At 49.1% G+C, this 20,138-nt stretch overlaps 1 protein-coding gene across 1 annotated transcript; it reads right to left on the reverse strand.

Annotated features, from left to right (window-relative positions):
* Positions 1–1,286: 1,286 nt before the first annotated feature.
* LOC134077642 (proline-rich transmembrane protein 3-like) lies at positions 1,287–15,935 on the reverse strand. Its single transcript, XM_062533343.1, has 4 exons — positions 15,688–15,935; positions 8,213–9,175; positions 7,644–7,934; positions 1,287–3,469 (listed from the first exon to the last, which is right to left on the reverse strand). Exons 2-4 carry the CDS (start codon positions 9,069–9,071, stop codon positions 1,287–1,289), a joined length of 3,333 nt encoding a protein of 1,110 aa, XP_062389327.1. The 5' UTR covers positions 9,072–9,175; positions 15,688–15,935.
* Positions 15,936–20,138: the final 4,203 nt, after the last annotated feature.

Here is a 20,138-nt window from a genome sequence, read left to right on the forward strand (position 1 = left end):
GGATCACCACACTGGAAGTACAGTTTGGGCTCGAACTAACAGTTCACTGCCTCCAGCACCAGTAACTTGGAATCACTCACTTTGGAGAACACAATCAGTGAGAAAAAAAATGAACTTCAAAATTCAGAACAATTAAGACATTAATGTTTTGTCATGCTGGGTCAAATACCTCAAGATAACACATAATACATCAAGACCAAAGTCACGATGTCAAGTCACAAAACTACAGAAATCGTTGACGGTGAAGCACTAAAAGTAACGAGAATTAGATTCAAAAGTATCACATAGTGATTTATATTGATGCAAATATTGCAATCAATTGCGATCCCTCATTTTTTTTTTACAGCATTCAGGTTGGTTAATGGAGAATATATGATTTATAAGACACAACAAATAAACATCAGATTTGTGTTAACATAGGACTGCCTTTAGGCTGGGTTATATTGAAGATGGGTTTTTTTTTTTGTGTTTTTCTTTCAATTTAGCCTCACAGTTCAGCTAGTGTTTGGAGAACAGCAGTTGGCTGTAAGCCCAACAGATGACTGTAACACTGGTCAAGTGAGCAGCCAGGCTTTGCCTTATACCACACCTGCACACAGGGATGCACAGGCACAGCTGCGACTGTCACAGATGGCACATGTTTACTAAACACAAAAGGGTTGAAAAGGTTTGTGGACAGTGGTAAGAACACAGCCAACGGTTTCACAAAACACATCACTGGAAGTTCACAGGAGTGCGTCGGGCCATCAGATAAAAAAAAACAGATCATCACATACATGAACGTGTCTGAAATGTACTACTAACACTAACCTAATCACTGCATGTCTGCGAGATGTGAATGGTGTGTGAAATGTTATGCCATCCTTTATAACATTGATCATTGTAATCGTCATATGCACACTTGCATGCACACACAAGCACAAGCATACGCACAAGCACACACGCGCATACACAAGTGTGTATGTGTGTGTATGTGTGCGTGTGTACAAGCACAGGCGCACGCACACACACACATTCACACACACACACACACACACACATGCACACAAACACACACACACACACGCATACACACATACACAAGCTTTGTAAGTCATGTGTGGCACTCTTTCTGCCAACTTGCTTTTCAGCATGGCCATACCCTACCAGCCAGGGCTATGTGCCACAAGTCCGATTGTCATAGAGTGTGTCCCTGTCAGGCAAGCGGGTCCCAGAGTCTCCTGCTGTGACCTCTGGGTGACCTTCCGGCTGACCTTCTACAGCCCCGGCGGTCTGACCGGGCGCCATCACAAGTCAATGATATCACTGCTCACGCTCGCCGAGTCGTCCTGGCGGCTGACCTTTAAGAAGCGCTTGCCGGCCGAGCTGTCCAGTTCCGAGCCGGCCCGGTCCAAGTCGGGGGTCAGGAAAGGTCGCGTGTCGTCGCCGGCCGGCGTGAAGCGGTCCAGGCTGTTGCAGGACGGGCGCAGCGACACGGGGCAGGAGAGCGACGAGGGCACCTGCTGCTCCACCACCCAGCGCGGGCCCTGGTGCGTGGGCGTGGGCGGCGCCGTCACCTGCCGACTGGGCACGGCGCTGTCCACCACGCGGTCCAGCCCCTCCGAGGAGCCGCTGAGCGCCGTGCCGCTGCTGTCCGACAGCGTGAGCTGCGGGTCGCTGCTGCGGCGGCGCCAGGGCCCCTCCGGCGAGGGCGGCTCCGGGGAGGGCGAGGGCGAGGGCGAGGGCATCGGCGGGCACAGCGGGCGGAACAGGCTGCCGCCGTGCAGCAGGTGCTCGCGGTGCAGCGCCTCGTCGATGCTGCGGCTCAGGTCGATGGGCGACGGCGGGCGCAGGTCGAAGTCGCACAGCGACGCGGACGACTCCTTGTCGCGGTCCAGGCTGGAGCTGTGCGAGCGCGCGGGCGTGCGGGTCAGCGCCTGCAGCCGCAGCAGCGACCCTCCGCCGGACCCTTGCTGCCGGGCGCGGTTGCTGTCCTTGGGCTCGCGGTTGCGGATCAGGCTCTTGCTGATGTCGGCGCCGGGCCGCTCCTGCCCGGCCCAGTTGTTCGGGAGCTCGCCGCCGGACGCCGCGCCTCCTCCTCCTCCTCCTCCTCCGCTCGACCCGCCCGCCCCGTTAACTCCCGCAGCTGCCGCCGCCGCCGCCGCCGCGTTCTCCGACTTCCTCCCCTTCCCTCCCTTCAGGCTCTGCACGATCTTCGCCCAGCACGTGTGCGGGTGCGAGATGGCCGCCGTCGGGCAGGGCGAGGAGATCTCGCCGCAGGCGCCGCCGCCGTTCGCCCCGGCCCCTCCGGGACCCCCGCCTCCCACGATGGAGCCCCTCCCCCCGCCGCGGGGCCTCCAGAACAGCCAGGAGGCCATGAGCAGCAGGCAGAAGGCCCAGGCCAGCTCCAGCATCCGCGCCCAGAACATGTTGAGCCACCAGCCCCAGCCGAAGCGCCGCCAGTCGCCCAGCATGCCGTAGACCCAGAGGCACGCGTGCGTGTGCAGCAGGCAGCACAGCGCCCCCAGCAGGCAGCACACCGCCAGCACGCGGCCCAGCGCCCGCCACAGCCAGCGCCCGCCGCCCGCCTTGCCCCCCCGCCCGCCCGGCCCGCTCTGCTGCTGCTCTCGCTGCTCTTGCTGCTGGGCGCACGCCAGCCTCGGCAGCGCCAGGCACAGGAAGCCCAGGCAGAGCGCCAGGCCCGCCAGCAGGGTGAGGCTCTGCAGCACCATGGGCACGGCGGGCGAGAGCGCGGGCGACAGCAGGTCGGCCGCCAGCAGCATGGTGCACTGCAGCACGGCCAGCACGGCCAGCAGAGGCGGGCGCAGCAGCGCCGCGGGCACCAGATCCGTCTCCAGGCCGGCGCCGCGCATCACCAGCGCCATCAGCGCCGCCTGCGCCCACAGCAGCAGCGGCAGCGGCAGGGTGACCAGCGCCGTGACCAGAGCCCGGGGCAGCAGCCGCCGCGCGCCGTACGGGTCCAGCAGGAAGTGGGCGCCGCGCAGCGCCCCGACCAGCAGCAGGAGGCCGTTGGCGAGCGCCAGGGCGCCGCGCGACGGGCAGCTGGCGGCGGGCGACAGCGCCAGGCCCAGGGCGCCGCCCGCCGCCAGGAGGAGGAAGAGCGCGGCCGAGCCGAAGACGTGCAGCTCCCAGGCGAAGGAGAGCGTGCGGCTCAGGTCGGCCCAGTCCAGCGACGTGCCGTTGGGGCCCAGGGGCTCGTCCAGCACCTCGCGGCTCTTGGGGGCCACGCAGCCCGGGGTCCCCTCCACGCACGGGGCCCCGGAGGAGGAGGAGGAGGACGAGGAGGAGGAGGAGGAGGAGGAGGACGAGGAGGAGGAGGAGGAGGAGGAGGAGGTCGGGCGCCACACGGGCGGAGGGATGAGCGCCATCGAGCTGGAGCCGTTCCTCTTCTTCTCCGCGGCGGTCCCGTCTTTGCCCACGGCTCCGGGTCCAGGAGAGGTCGGAATGGGACTGGATGGAGAGAGCACTCCTGCAGACAAGAGAAAGAGAGAGAGAGAGGGACATAAGTTTCCCAATCTCACAAAGGCACAGAACTGAGCAAGAGCACTACCTGCTTCTCGCCAGTAGGTGGAGAAACTAAACCCTTTTGCTGTGGCACGGTCATGCATCTAAACAACAACCTCTGGAGAACTTCAGCGCCTGGTAAATCTTATTTACGGAATCTCATAATCAGGGGATAGCAGAGATGGATCACAAAGAAGAAAACATTGCTGATGATAAGGTAGTGGACGGGGATAGCTACACTTGTTCTTGTAAACTTGTATGAGTGGTAAACATATTCAATGTCAATGTGAGTACAATGTTCAAGTTCAGGTTCACTGTAAACTGTTTTATTACCACTGCTTTATTAGGTTTTATTACACATCCATAGGGGAACTTCAGAAGGAACACGGATATTATGTAGATCTGAAGACAAATTCAGTAAGGCTAAAAAGTATGTGTGTATCTGTGTAAGTATGCATGTGTGTGGTGTGTGTGTGTGTGTGTGTGTGTGTGACTGTGTGTGTGTGTGTGCGTGTGTGTGCGTGTGTGTGACTGTGTGCGTGTGTGTGTATGTGTGCGTGTGTGTGTGCGCGTGTGCGTGTGTGTGCGTATGTGTGTCTTTGTGCTTGAATTTATATTCATGAGTGTGTGCTTAAAGTTCACGTCTTATGTAACGCCTAGCAGCAGGGGTCAGATTCAACCTGTAGTGTTTCCAAGACAACAGAACAGATTATGCTGCACGCTCAGAGCCCCTCTAAGGCACACACTCACAAGCCCTCCACATTAGAGGAGCACTAGAGGAACCTGTGAGGACACACACACACACACACACACACACACACACACACAGAACCTGTGAGGACACACACCTTGCTGCTCTCATAAAGGAGGTCCTGTCCTGTGACCGTGTAAAACCAACACAGAGCATGGCCAGATCACACACTCCACCTTATCCTGCCTTTGTGCACTCTCTTTCTTTCTTTCTTTCTTTCTTTCTCTCTCTCTCTCTCTCTCTCACACACACACACACACACACACACACATACACACACACACATACACACACAAGCAAACACACAGACACACACAGACTCACAGACACACCATTATATAACTGGTTACTTTCACTGACTGAGATATAAAGTATAGATGAAGTTAATATTTGTGAATCAAAATATGACCTAACCTCAACAGAGCCATGGGCAAGGAAAAAGATTTGCATTGTACTGAAATAATGTGTGCAGACACACAGAGAGGCGCACACACACACGCACGCACAAACGGACACAAATGCGCGCAAGCATGCACGCACACACACTCACACACATACACAGTTCATCTAATAAAAAGGGACTTTACGTGTTTATATGACATCTCTTTTCATATTTCAGTCTCGGTATTTTCATTAAGGAATCAATATTGTGAAGCCACTTGGGGAGGACACCCAACAAAAACAATACGAAATGTGGCGGAACATTGCAGGCGAAAACAGCAGCAGATGTGGGCACTTACACAAGCAAGTAAACACACACAAACATGTTTGTGTTAGTGGTGAGGAAAGCTGTCGAAGCGTTAAAGCCTTTTTATTTTATTCCATATGAAGACAACGTATCTCTCCTGAATGCTACACAGACAGAAAATCTAAGTCTCTCACAGATCTTTTTTGAGCTGTAAGACTCAAGACATACTCCAGATGTGCTCCTCGGATTTCAGAGTGAGGGCAATTCAGACACACACACACACACACACACACACACACACACACACACTTCTTTATGTCTACACACGTGTTCACCCACCCACCCACCCATATGCACATACCTTTCACACACACCCACACCCACTAGATGAACGCACCACCATGCACATGTCAAACACACACACCACACATCAAGAAAGAGAGAGAGAGAGAGAGAGAGAGAGAGCGAGAGAGAGAGAGAGTTACACATATGGCAGCTATAGACATAAAAGCAATCAGCTGTAACCACAGACACAAATGCAAACACACACGCGCACACACACAAACACACACACGCACACACACACACGCACGCATGCACACCACACACGCACACGCACAGGCACAGGCACACACACACACACACACACACACACACACAGGCACAGGCACAGGCACACACAGACACACCGACACACACACACACACACACACACACACACACACACACACACACACACACACACACACACACACACACACACACACACACACACACACACACACACACACACACACACACACACACACACACACTGCTTGTGCAGGAACTTATCCCAGCAGTAGTCGCTCAAGAGGGCTTTTGAGCGACTCACCAACCACTATGGCAAGCTTTCTTTTTCCCATCCCTTCCCTCCAACCCATCTGCTTTTCATTAATCCGTCTCTCTCTTTCTCTCTTCCTACCTCTCTCTCTCCCCCTACCTCTCTTTCTCTCTCTCTCTCTCTCCATACCCCTCCCTGCCTCTACCTTCCGTTCTGACACACAATCTCCCAAAGCGTTTTATTTTCGTCCTTCCCGGCTCTTTTCATCCCTTATTTCTTCATCTCTGTTCTCCTCTCTCACCTCTCCCCCCTGGCACAGTCCCATTCCTGGCTGCTGATTGTACATCACTGCACACACACACACACACACACACACACACACACACACACACACACACACACACACACACACACACACACACACACACACACACACACTGACAAAGAGCAAGAGGGGAATAAGCTGAGATGATAGAGAGCAAGAAACACACACAGATTCTAATTAGGAAAGGGCATTATGGCCTTATAAATGTCACAATATCCCAGGCTGGTTCTGCAGCAGTTCCACATTCAACATGATTATAGTTAGCTATTCAAATACCTACAGTATGTTTGTTAAACAGCAATGAGGTAGTTAGTTAGAAGACTAACGCAAACAAACTACTAAGATTTAAAGAAACCCACAGTTAGTACACTCTTAAAAAAGGGCTCTTGGAGTAGGCCTACTATAGAACCATGTGGCTTTAAAGAACCCTTAAGGGTTCTAGCACATTTTTTTTCTAAGAGTGTGCAACCTTGAACTCAAATTGCAAATCCTTAGCCCAGATTTGCACAACTAAAGGAACATTCTTAGCCTCATACCTTTAGCGAAACACTCTCTCTACTTTAGACACTGAAATCAAACATAACACGACATCACTTCTCTGCCATGTCCAGACACCTGACAAAATACCACGATCGTGACCTAACTGACCAAACACAGCTGTCAGGTGCGAGGACACTTTGGTGCTCAACTATAAACTGCTGGGACACTTTGTACAATCTGAATAAAAAAGAATGCTATGATTTACAAATCATGTCAAATCATCTCAACACATAATTAGCTGTGAAATGTTCCTCCTTTTGTTGTCTTTATTGTTACGCAACTTTTTCAGTCTTTTTTGCCCCCTTCCCAACGTATTTGGAGACGTGTTGCTGGCATCAAAGTCATGTTCCATGAAATAGTCCAATTTCTCTCCTTCAACAGTTGATATATTGTTTTTGAACTATTCTCAATTCAATATAGGGTTGACATAGGGTTGGCACACCCATGAACCAATTGAACACATTGGGTGTAAGACACTTTAGTAATTTGAGGGATTCTGCTACTTGGGTGCGGTGTTGTGTTTATTGTGTGTAGAGTTTCGAAACAACAGGCCCCGTTTTCAAACTTGTGCTTAAACAAAACAATGCAATGCACTGCTTTAAGATCAGACAGAGCACATATTAGGAAAGGGTCACCCTGCAGGGAACGCTCCCTTGGAAAGTATTTCAAAAGCTGTTCATGTTAATGGCATTTTTAGGCAATAATCCAGTGGTGGAGTGTACACATTAAAACGGTCATTTATGTCATTTTCTATGTGTCATTTTCCATAGGGGTATAATTTTCCATACAAGGCTGCATGATGCTTGACACCCCCCTTCCCCACCACAATGTACATGCACACCCAATATTCATGAGTTTCATCAGGTCCCTTTCCACAGGTGTAGAAAGTCAAGCACCTAGATTATGAATGCAGACTGCATGGTGCTTGATCAGGAAAGGGACCTAATGAAACCCATGGATACACTACAACCATGTCCTCACTCAAACATTCCTGACACACACACAGCCTTACCTGTCCTGGTCTGTTTCCCATTACCAGAGTGGGTAGGAAAAGTGAGACGTATGATGTGAGTTCTATTGACTATTGGTCCTCTGGGCATGGTGTCCTTGGCTAGACGACTGGTGGTGGTTGCTGTAGAGGTATCCTTCAGTGTTGTGCTGTCGGCCCGCTGGCCGGTGGAGCCGGAGGTGGGCAGCAGGGGAGTGGCAGTGCTGGTCAGGGCAGGACTTGCCCCCACTGGGGCGTTTGTGCTTCCTGCTGACTGGGTTCCATGAGTGCTATTCCTAAACCCTGTATCAGCACCTGTAACAAGGTAACGTACAGTGATGCCCAACAGAGAACACTCTACATGTAGCTATTAACAAAAAACACATTTGAGATGAAATCTGGGTAAACCCTAGCCTAGAAATCTAGCGGCAGCAAATTTAATTTGCTGCCCGGGGGTAGTCTGGCAACTCTTCGTAGAGCTTGGAAGCTGGACTTTCGCAGAAATCACCGGACCAATCACATCGTGTATAGAGTCGAGAGTGCTGTTTTTTTCCCAGATCCCATCACATTTGCTATTCTCATATGGGACCTACCTGGCTGAAACCCCCCAGTGCTAACTGCTGTTGTCGTCACTGCAGCAGTGGAACTCTCCCGGTCACCCTGGGAGTCTGTGGGGGGTGGAGACGTCTTAGCTGGTCTGGCCGGCGTGGGGACGGGCCGCAGTACGATGCTAGCGGTGGGTCGAGGCAGCGCCTCCGCCATTTTGGTCAGTGTGGTGCTAGTGCTTGCTAACCTCCTGGGTGGGAGCGGGCTTGGGGTCACAGTGACTGGTGAACCATCCGGCATCTTCTTGGAAACTGGAATGTCCTGATCACCCGATCCGGCCGGCGGCGAGGCTCCTTCCGTGGGGGATTGGGTTGGTCCCTCGGCGACCACCGGCTCCGACTCCGCGGACGCCTGAGTGGTACTGTGGACTGGACTCTGACTGGACTCAGGTAGTCCCATCGCCTCCTCCCTGAGTGATGGCGATCCCAGTGTCCAAGGCTCAGTGGCAGGATGGAGACTTGAGGCGAGTCCACCTCTGGCTCCCGTGGACAAAGGGCCAGCCGAGCTGGAAGCCAGAGTGGCCTTCGTGTCAGACACATCTGTGTCTGCACCTCCAATAGGTCCACCATTTTGCTGGAGCGACTGAGTTCCTACAAATGGAGAGTCTTTATCCACAGACTCTGGGGAAGCTGTGCCCTTCACTGTCTGTGACTCAGTCTGTCTCCGAGTGGAGTGTTTGAATGGCGCATGTGTCAGGCCAATGGCATGTGTGGAAAGCACGGCCTGTTGCGTGGGTTTGAGGGGTTCTGTGCCTAGGGTCGGGGCTTGGGCGGGACTTAAGGAATCCTGGGCCGCTATTGGCCACACGACGGCCAACAGCATGGAAAAACTCAGAAGGGACGTCATGGCAACCGCTGGCCCCTGAGGTGCTTCTCTGAACAAAGTTCTGATAAGCTCCTCTCTGACAGGCCTTTGTTCAAATGGCTCCTATCAATCCATTCTTCTGAGGCCTGTAAAAACACAAACAAAGTGAATGTTTATATTATTTTTACAAACGAAAGTACAAAAAAACACAAGTACAAACATGCACTCAAACAAACACAGACATGTACTTACAAACACATAAAGACATAGAGTCACCTTTGAGGACACTAAATAAAAGTGACTGAGACAGGGGAAGACTCCAGGCGATAACTGAAAATCTGGGTCACAGAGTGTGCTATGTGTGTGCATGTGTGTGTGTGCGTGAGTGAGTGAGTCAGTGAGTGTGTGTGAGTGAGCGTGTGCGTGTGTGTGTGTGTGTGTGTGTGTGTGTGTGTGTGTGTGTGTGTGTGTGAATGTGTGAGAGAGGGTGTGTGTGTGTGTGTGTGTGTGTGTGTGTGTGTGTGTGTGTGATTAGGTCTATTCTTCCTCCTGTTCATATCTGTTTGAGGAAACCTTCTCGGTCCTGCATAACTGTCTGGCTATAGCAGATCAGCTGTCTAGATAAGGTAACATGTGAAGATGTAAAGACTTATCAAGCAACTAACACATTGTTTGTTTGAAGTTATTCAGTTGCGGAGCGGAGCGGTAATCGGGAAAATCAGGAGAATTCCCGGTCAGCCGGTAACATTTTGAGGCCAGGCTGATTACTGTGGGCTTAAAAAGGGCACATTATCGCTGTGGAGTTCTTCACTGCAGCCTCCAGCAACCTGGACTGTGTGATTGCAGCCCCTCACGTCACACTCACTCTCACTCACCATATCCCCTCCCCACAGCTCATGGTAATAACGTGGTAACAACACCTACGATGACCTGACCTAACACAGGTATGAGACGGCGATAAGATGACTACAGACTTACTGAAGATTGTACCGTAGTTAAGCGGCCGTGACATGTTTAGGTAACCCAGGATTTCCCCCCCTCCCCTAAAAAAAGGAACCAGGCCACACACTCCCTGCATCAGCGCCCCTGCTGCCCTTTGAGACTCGCCCACTGGAGCTTGAAATCTCCCAATGTTTAGTGCCCCCACTCTGCCCCTGGATGAATGTGTGGGTTACAAACATGTTTGAATGAGTACATGGGTGAGGGAGGTTGTATGTGTGTGTGTGTGCGTGTGTGTGTGTGTGTGTGTGTGTGTGTGTGTGTGTGTGTGTGTGTGTATGTGTGTGTGTTAACCTTGTTAACCTTGTTAACCTTAACTCAGAAACAAATCACTTGAAGGAATTATTATCGTCACACTATAAAATATATTAACCAGTGTGTTTGTGTGTGTGTGTGTGTGTGTGTGTGTGTGTTAGTGTGTGCACCAGCCAGGAAAACAGCCATTACAGTACTGTAAGTGTCTCACCACCACACCAGTGCCTGTTACAGTACTGAAAACTGCCACACTGCTCCCACTGGGCACCACAACAGTGTCTGCTTCTAATTCTGATCAAGTGACATGGAAAATCATGCATGATTAATCAAGCACTAAAGGGCAGGTGACTCCTGTTCAAGACGTGCCTCCAGTGGCAGAGGAGGCAACCTGTTACGGCGCATTTCACATGTTTAATACACACATCACATCTCCTCAAGAGACAGCCTAGAGGTGTCTGTCTATGCCATTCGTACACAAACATGCCCGAATAATGACATTGACACTGCATGTTATTTTGACATAAAGCTTGGAATGGATTTAATACGCCGCTAGTATGGTGTATAGAGATGGCAGTCATTTACAAAAATGTTTCTAAATAAATGCTGTGTGCGCGCAACTTATAATTGGTTGTGTGTGCATGTATGTGTGTCTTTGTGTGTGTGTGTGTGTGTGTGTGTGTGTGCGTGTATGCACGTTTTGTTTGAGATTTGCAAGAGAAAATAGTGACCTGCCCTCTGAGTCAGCATAGCATGAACATGCTTGAAATAGTCAACACACACACACACACACACACACACACACACACACACACACACACAAACACACTTTACAAACTTGCACATTTGGAAAACCATCACATAACACACATATAATTCCTTCCCTCCCTCTCTCTGTATTGCGACTCTAAGCTCTTTAACATAAGTTCCATTGTCTAGACAGAAAATTAGTGCAGAGCGTGTAGGCTATGACATCACGTCCATGCCAGTGAGAAGGGCACGGCAGTGGGGGAGAGACGGAGCGTGGAAGCACTGACACACACACACACACACACACACACACACACACACACACACACACACACACACAGAGGGAGGGCAGCGGGGGGAAAGTGAGAGTGTGGAAGCATTGACACACACTCTGCCTTAGGCATGCCAGTGACATCACCCACCCCCACTGGGTGATTTAAAGCAGCTGTTGGCATCCCAGTCATCAGTCACCTACAGCACCTTCCCAACATTGCCCAATAAAGCAAGTCATTCAACTACCCCCCCCCCTCTCCCGCCCCCAACCCCCAACATCCTGCATCTGTCTGACTCAGAGCACGCTGATCTGTCCCCGTTCTGGATATCATCTTTCCGATTGGGTATGGAAGAGGAGCCGGGGCATGCAGGTTCTGGATCAGGAACGGCGGCTTATTAGCAGAGAGAGAGAGAGAGAGAGAGAGACTGCAGAAGCCTCTGACTCATCTAGCCCAGACCACAGTTCAGAGTACAGTTGTAGGATCCACACCGCACCACACCCACTGAACAAACATGATCAAGCACTGACCCAAGGCACACACACGTGAAGCCTGTTACACGCATTACTCCCACTCTTAACGGCGACTCACCACGCGGGGGATCCGCTGGCGAAACTAATCTAGTTAAGGCACATCCTGAGGAATTGCACGCTCGCTGTAACCTTGGGTCTGTTTGTGTACTCTGTGCTGTCAACAAAGATGCACAGCTGATGTTTCAGGAGCTGGCTTTCGTGTAATGTGTACACTTTTAACACAAAGGTGTTAGAAACAACACAGACCGCATTGTCTCTATCTGGACATAGAGACGTGTTTAAAAAACAACACAAGTTGTGTTATTTTCAACACATTCCTCTTAAGAGTGTAGACCATGCCTTTTTTTGTATCAATTTTTTTGCTCTTCATACATTTCCTCATTCCCTGCTCTCTGTGTTTATGAAGATACCAGTCACCTTCACTCCTTCCCTACCTTTTATCTTTCTTTCTCTCATTCCCTCCATCATTAGTTCCTACGCCCCCCCCCCCCCGTTAACTCTCTCTTGCCCATCATCCTCTATCTTCTGATTCTGCGCATCTCTACCTCTTCTCTGGTAGTCCAACGTCTCACTTTAACAAGATAAGCGTCACGGAAGATTTACACAGATTGGAGGGAGATTAGGCAAAAAGAAGACGCCAACAGAGATAAACTGAGCAGCCGACTTTGAAAACAGATAAGGCCTGAGCGATATGTTTTGGAGGAAGAGGAGAGAGAGAGAGAGAGAGAAGGAATGAGGGCCAAAAGAGGAAATGTTTCAGGCAAGAGGCAGAAACCTTTCCTGGCAGGGGTAGCCTCTTTCCATTGTCTGAGAAAGAGAGAAAGAGAAAGAGAAAGAGTACAAGAGAGAGAGAGAGAGAGAGAGAGAGAGAGAGAGAGTGAGAGAGAGAGAGAGATGAAGAGAGTATGAATGTGTTTTTGACAGCATGTGTGTGTTTCTGTGTGAGTGGCTATATCATGCTTTCAACATGACACAGAGGGCAGTTAGGCTGGGTATTTATATCCAGCGATTTGTCCTCAGGGGCAGAAAGTCCATCTCTCACAATCCCTCCATTATTCTGACACACACACTCACACACACACACTCACTCAACGCACGCACGCACACACACACGCACACACACACACGCATGCACGCATGCACGCACGCACACACACATGCATGCAGACACACACACACACACACTTAAACATACACATGCACACACACACACACACACACACACACACACTGACTCACTAACTCACACACACACACACACACACACACTCACTATAGAAAAACACACTCCCCCCCACACACAGATAGACATATGTACTATACATCAGTATGCTAAAATTAGATAACTCCAAAACACCATGGGAATGACAGTAGCATGGTATAAACACAAACAGTGGTAAGTCAAATAAAATTCATCCCTCATAAACACAACTGTGTGCAAGCACACATGTCTTTTACGAGGACCCCTCCCCATGTGCAATGAGACGAGGAGCCCCAGTGGTCTCAGCCTAACGCTGAAGTCGGCAGAATTTTCACGTTTTGAAAGAGATGCTTGTTCGCTCTCACATACTTCTCATACGCTCACATACACACACACACTCTCTCTCTCTCTCTCTTCACTCTCACACACACACACACACACACACTCTCTCTCTCTCTCTCTCTCTCTCTCTCACACACACACACACACACACACAACACACACACTAGGCACACACTTGCATATTTTGCCAGATTCTACCTAGTCAGACATTTCCGTTAATTTTGGGGAGTGTTTCCAAGGAGGAGACAGAGGCCTGATTGTAGACAGAAGGATTTCAGCTTCTTCCCTCGCCTCCTGCTCTAGACCTGTGTGTGTGGGGGACAAGCCCAGATTTGGGCAGACTGGGTGAAAACGATTACATCTTTCAGGAATGCAAATATGTCAAACATACTGGAGTAGTTCTGCACTGGATGTCTAGTATGTTGACCATTTCTAACAGAATCTTATGATAGGCTGTAACATCTGTTCCTCTCCGCCTCTCTCTCTCTCTCTCTGTCTCTCTCTTTACCTCTATCTTCCTCTCTTTCTTCCCTCTTGAGGCACTGCACCTATGCCAGGCAGGGAGTACGAGGCGTCATCATGTCTGCTCCACCTCTGCATCAGATGTCCTTCCACCTGTCCCTGTCCTCCACTCCTCTCTTTCATCTCTCTCTCTCTCTCCACACATCTCTTCCATGTGTTCTGCTACTTGGGGGAGTCAGGACAGAAGTCAAAGGGCAAATAATGAGTGATAGATGTGAAGTACTTAAACAGTTCTCACACACTAATAAGTGCACTTAAATAAATACGCTGGCCAGGGTCACCCTCGGGTCACTATCCTGTATGGGTTGAGGTATGGGACACAACACTATGGTGAAAAGCAGTAAACCTCAGAAGGTTTGAACTCTATATGCCAATATTTTTATGGTAAGAGCCCCAGGTCTAGCTCATGTCTCAGCTTTAAACTTCAACTAATAAGCCAATATCAACCTGTCTCTGCCCCCTGTAGGGGAATTATTAGAATGTAATAACAATTCAGTTTTTCATTATAAGGTAGGCCTAATGCTCCAATATATGGCATCTTAACTGAATATTTGAAAGCTTGCAGGGAAAGTATATCTATCATCTCAGGACGTATGTGTTTAGTCTGCTGCTACTGTGATGAAACCTAGATGCGCATTTGCAGTGAGAGATCCAAATAAACCTTGAGGCTTTACTCCCTGGAGCTATGTTGCTCAAACATGGCAGGTAGTATGTTGAGATTAGAGGTGTTCTCCGTCCCAAAGCCCAACGCGTTCTTTCTTTCTAATAAAACTACAGCACACAGGCGTTTCTCAGGCAACAGTTTTGTGTTGCTTGACGTCTTGACGCCTTGATCTGATTTAAACACGTCGCGTCTTGATTCTTCAAAAAAATTACGAAATCTCATTCAGTGGTTGGCGCCGTGACAGTTGCGCCGGCAGTAAACACCAGTAGCTTTTGCGGTGTTTTTGAAGCCTTATAAGATCCAGGAAGCGAACTGGCTGGTACATCCCTCCCACCCATCATTCCAACAGTCCTTACTAATGAGAAACAGGTGTACCCAGATTCTCCAGCAGATCTGATCCCAACACCCAACTGAGAGTCGTTGGGTAACGCCTGTAAATTCACTCGCGCGCACACACACACACACACACACACACACACACACACACACACACACACACACACACACACACACACAGAGGGAGAGAGAGAGAGAGAGAGAGTCCATAAAATTCCCACAGCCTGTCTCAATAAAAACCTCACCAGTAGTACACGTGCCACTGCCAGTAGGCTACTTAGAGGCATCCTCATTAACCTCGCATTACAACCTGACTTGTTGATTTGTCTCTGCCACTCACCGCTTGTAAGACTATAGATCTAACATTTTCTGAAATGTAATGCCACCGTTTCCTCTTAGAAGCTCTGACAAATAAAAAAGGACGGGAAAGTTTTCTCAATGCACCCAAACCTATGGACCACTGACAGCCTCACAAGACATCCTCAACGAGAGAGCGTAGGCTAAGTCAATGTGTTAGCCCAAGGTGCCACTGCCATTGGATCAGGGTTGACTCTTAGACAATGCTCTCGCGTTATGATATCGCAATGAGGTTATATGCTATTGCATTTTGTCTATAATACGCGTGCCATACATCTTCGTCATACAGGTTACTCTCCTTACGTCACTACTGTACGCACAGACATTCAGACCTAAAAATCCGTCGACCAAGCAGCATCCGTACAACGCACATTTCAGGAATTCTCATAGTAATTGGTAATCGAGATGGACGGCCTCGTTTAGATCTTACCTGCAGTGCTGGCCGTGTTGGATTCCACTGCGGCGGCTGCGTCAGCCCGACACTCGACCTCCTATCACAACAGCGCTACGTATCTTCACTGTATTTTTGTTTCTGTGACCGTGTAACGGAGAGGCCGATAGAACCGTTGGAACCACACACCGTATTCCCTCCTCGCGTCTCCCTCGCTGTGCGATAGACATAGCTTGCTTTCAATGTACGCCCCTTTCACCATACGCTGTCCCCACTTCTCCCTCCACACCTACACCCTCCCGTCATGCGCGCTCACTCGCACACCCTCTCTCTCTCTCTCTCTTCCTTGCTCTCTCCCTCCCTCTCTCTCTCTGGCTCACATGCATATCAACATGATCGCCCCCAACCTCGCACTGTATGGTTAGAATTACACAACGAGGGGGCAATAACATTCCTTTGGTTGTCACTTAAAGTCATTCCGCTGTTATTTATGAGGAGGCTAGCAATTGCCACGGGGCATTAATATCTGCAGGATTATGTTTGAAAAAAATGTCCGTTCGTCACTATTTGGAATATACACTAGCAGTTAGCCAGGACAGGAGCATCTCTGATTGACTAGCAGTTTGCTCTAGACTGAGAGACTGAACTTGCATGGAGACGTCTGCCTCATTTGTTTGGGCTTGTGCGTAAACATGTCCTTGCCATAGACTGTGCGTCTGTCAAGGCATGGTTGTCCATGCGCTCCCCAAACTTATTTTCCCTTGTCCACCTACTAAACACACACACACACACGCACGCACGCACGCACGCACACACACACACACACACACACACACACACACACACACACACACACACACACTTGGCAATGCATCCAACTGAACTAGACACATTCAAATAAAAGCAAATCATGAGCAAGCCATGTGAATTCCCTTATTTACATTTAGGCTACTCATTTTCCTATATTAGGCTACAGGAGAAATTGAGTGAAAACTACACAGTGGTAACTGACAGCACAAATGTCATCCATGTATCCTGCAAATTCATGATCATCAAAGGCATTATTTTCAGGAACAAATCTGGTAAAGTTATTATTAAAATGCACTCAATATCCAATCAAATAACATCATTCTCCTTAGTGTAACCACCATAACATGGAATTTGAGGAGAGGAGGACATCCATTATGGGAGAAGAAAATCATATTTGTAACTTTAAAGATGTACAATAAAATGTTATTGTATCAGTTGTTTTGTTACACACAGTTTTTTATTGTGCTTTGTTTCATGCTGAATTTCATGAACAGTGATTAAAAGAATGTGCTTGTACTGTACGTCCTTTGAAAAGAGACCTATCCTAGTGACTACTGGTCTGATGATGGGTAGAATTGAGCACAATAACAAGGTTGTACTGTTAAACTCAAAACTCAAATCCAATGTTCTTAACCATATCGCCTACATTACAAGATGATAGTCAGTCAGCATCTCGTCACCAGCCTAGACACCAGTCACTCAGCTGTACAACACAAACCCAGTTACTCATACTATACACACAGTGCCAGTTGAGCAGTCGGAACTAAAATAACCTGTAATAGGCTGTGAGGATTTCTATAAGACTATTACTTTCCCACTGAGCTGGCGGCAGGAAGAGAGAGGGATGCATGAAAGCGGAGGGAGAGAGCGACTGGGAGAGAAAAGGTGGGAGAGGAGTGGAGAGAATTATTGAGGGAGAGGGTGATCCACATCATCATACAGTACATTCATGGCGTAATGTCATTTAAAGGGAAATAACACAGAAACGTCAGTGTTTTAAATACCCTAATATAACTAACCGCTATCACTCATCACTAATTCACCTTGTCGATGTGAAATGCCTGTAATACATGTTAAAGTGTATTTTTATGTTTTCAATACAAAGGCGGAATGTAATATATATTACTTGATGCTTTATTTTGTGTGTATGTGCTATTGCAATGCCATTCACTTGATTCATCATTGACATAGTGAAAATGTGTTAGATATCTTCATATGTGTGAGTTGTACATGCACATACATATGTGGGCATTCATCAGCATGCATGAATGTATGTGTGTGTGTGTGTGTGTCTGTGTGTGTGTGTGTGTGTAGGTGTATATCCCTCGGTTAATGAGATTATGCTAATCTGACCGTCAGTGGGGCCGTTTAGCCGCTGATGCTCGTCTCACCCTGAAGGACCCTGTGAGTCACTCCCATGCACTGGCGTCCACCTGCCTACCTGCTGCTCCGAGACACACATCCCAGGGGCCCAGTCCAGACAAGACATGTCTCACAACACCATGGGAGATATACACAGTCCATATATTTAAGATACAGATGGTCAAGAGCCCAGTTTGACTCACTGCAGGTCTCTGCTGACTGACTTCTCCGGTGAATGTGCCAAAGCAGTGCGTTTCATCTCAGAGCCCATATAACCTCACCTGAGGAAAGGTCTCTCTCAAGTACAGCCAGCATGAAGACTAAGGGGCTAAGCCCTTGAAAATCTCTATAGCTCTAGTGGTCTAGACAACATAAGGGGAAATCCCCTTAAACGGGCCCCAGGAAAGAGGTTGGTTGGCTGGGCCGGGCCATAAGAGTGAGTGAGGGGCTCCCTTTCAGCTCACGCGTGTGTAAGGAGAAAGGGTGGGACAATACTTACCCTTTCAATTCACTGGGACAAATCAGTTGACTTCTGCCTAATATCATGTGATGAATGTGGGAGAGGGAGCGGGATAAAGGGAAGGGGGGTGGTGGGGGAGCTTTAAATACAGAGCAGACATACATGGGTAGGCACAGCTGTGCTTCCCTCCAAGTTGACCACACACAGACACACAGATGCACACACAGAGACAGACACACACACACACACACACACTCACAGGGATACACACACACACACACACACACACACACACACACACACACACACACACACACACACACACACACACACACACACACACACACACACACACACACACACACACACACACACACACACACACACACACACACACACACACACACACACACACACACACACACACACACACACACACACTCTTATTTGGTAATCGATGGAGCCTGCAAGATTGCATTCAGATTCTGAACAAAACAAAAAAAACACAGAAAAAGCAACAAAACAGCCTTGCAGAGAGCAGGAACCTCGGATGCTTACAGGACTAGCCAACAATAGCAACTGACATTCCTCCCCTGAAAAGGAAGGGAACCTGTGCAGACTGCAGCCAACTCAAGGGAGAGCTCGGTTTTCTCGGGTTGCTTCGGTAAATTGAAACAGGAGAAGCAACACTAGTGCTTGTGTGCTCTTCACTCACACACATGACAATATTGGTCTTATTATCTGCGAATATTGTCATGCACTCAAACATGGGTTCTCAAACACACATTCACGCCTCTGTTTCAGCTAAACATTGATAAACATGTTGATTTGTGTTTGTGGATGCAGGAGTATGAACTTCACTGATTCAAGCAACATTATAGTATGGTGCATGTATGTATACATTTGTGTGTGTGTGTGAGTGTGTGTGTGTGTGTGTGTGTGTGTGTGTGAGAGTGTGTATGAAGCATCTGTGGCACTACCACTTACATAATATATTACACCATGTACATATAATTTAAATCTCGAGGTCGAGGTGTTGCCAATGCAAGAGTGTCTTTTCTGTCTTACTCTCTATCTGTCTCTCTCTCTCTCTCTTGTTCTTCATCTCTTTCTTTCCCACTCGCTGTCTCTCACCCGCCTACTCCATTTTCTCTCTCCATCTCTCCTTCTCTCTCTCTCTTCCTTTGCCCTAAAGCTGAGCAGCCTCCTCTGCCAGATACAACTGGACCAACGCTGAGTCACTGATTAGCACAGATGGCTACACACACGGCTACACACACACACACACACACACACACGGCTACACACACACACACATACACACTTTACATAACGGCACACGTACTGTGGGCTAGAACCCTTCTTTGTATTTACATAACGTTCATGCTGACATGGGGCATGCTTCTGGACAAACACATCAAAACAACTATTGTATCAAGTCCTCATTTAAATATATCCTCCGTCTGAACTCTGGAGAGTCAGGGGCGCACTGACACACATATATATACACACACACACACACACACAAATTCGCTTGGGATGCAGGAGACACAGGTGCTTATTTTGCACTCACATGATGCACGCGCACACACAGACACAGACGCAGAGAGAGAGACAGAGACAGAGAGAGAGAGAGAAAGACAGTGAGACAGAGAGAGAGAGAGAAAGACAGTGAGACAGAGAGAGTGGCAACAGACACAGAATAGCATCAGTCTGTCTCACACACACAAACTTATGGAGACAGACAACTGTGCAGCTATTAACAGAAGCGCTGACGAGGGAATGCAGATGAACGCTGAAGGGGATGACACTCCAGACCACACACACACACACAGAGATAAGCAAGCACACACACACA

This window comes from Sardina pilchardus, chromosome 3, assembly GCF_963854185.1.
Source record: "Sardina pilchardus chromosome 3, fSarPil1.1, whole genome shotgun sequence".
In the NCBI taxonomy this organism is placed as follows: domain Eukaryota; kingdom Metazoa; phylum Chordata; class Actinopteri; order Clupeiformes; family Clupeidae; genus Sardina; species Sardina pilchardus.

Coding starts and splice junctions, on each gene's coding strand:
- LOC134077642 (XM_062533343.1), bottom strand. CDS start 9,071: ATGACGTCCCTTCTGAGTTTTTCCATGCTGTTGGCCGTCGTGTGGCCA. Junction 7,935..8,212: donor CACTGGGGGGTTTCAGCCAG/GTAGGTCCCATA, acceptor ACCTTGTTACAG/GTGCTGATACAGGGTTTAGG. Junction 3,470..7,643: donor TGGGAAACAGACCAGGACAG/GTAAGGCTGTGT, acceptor TCTTGTCTGCAG/GAGTGCTCTCTCCATCCAGT.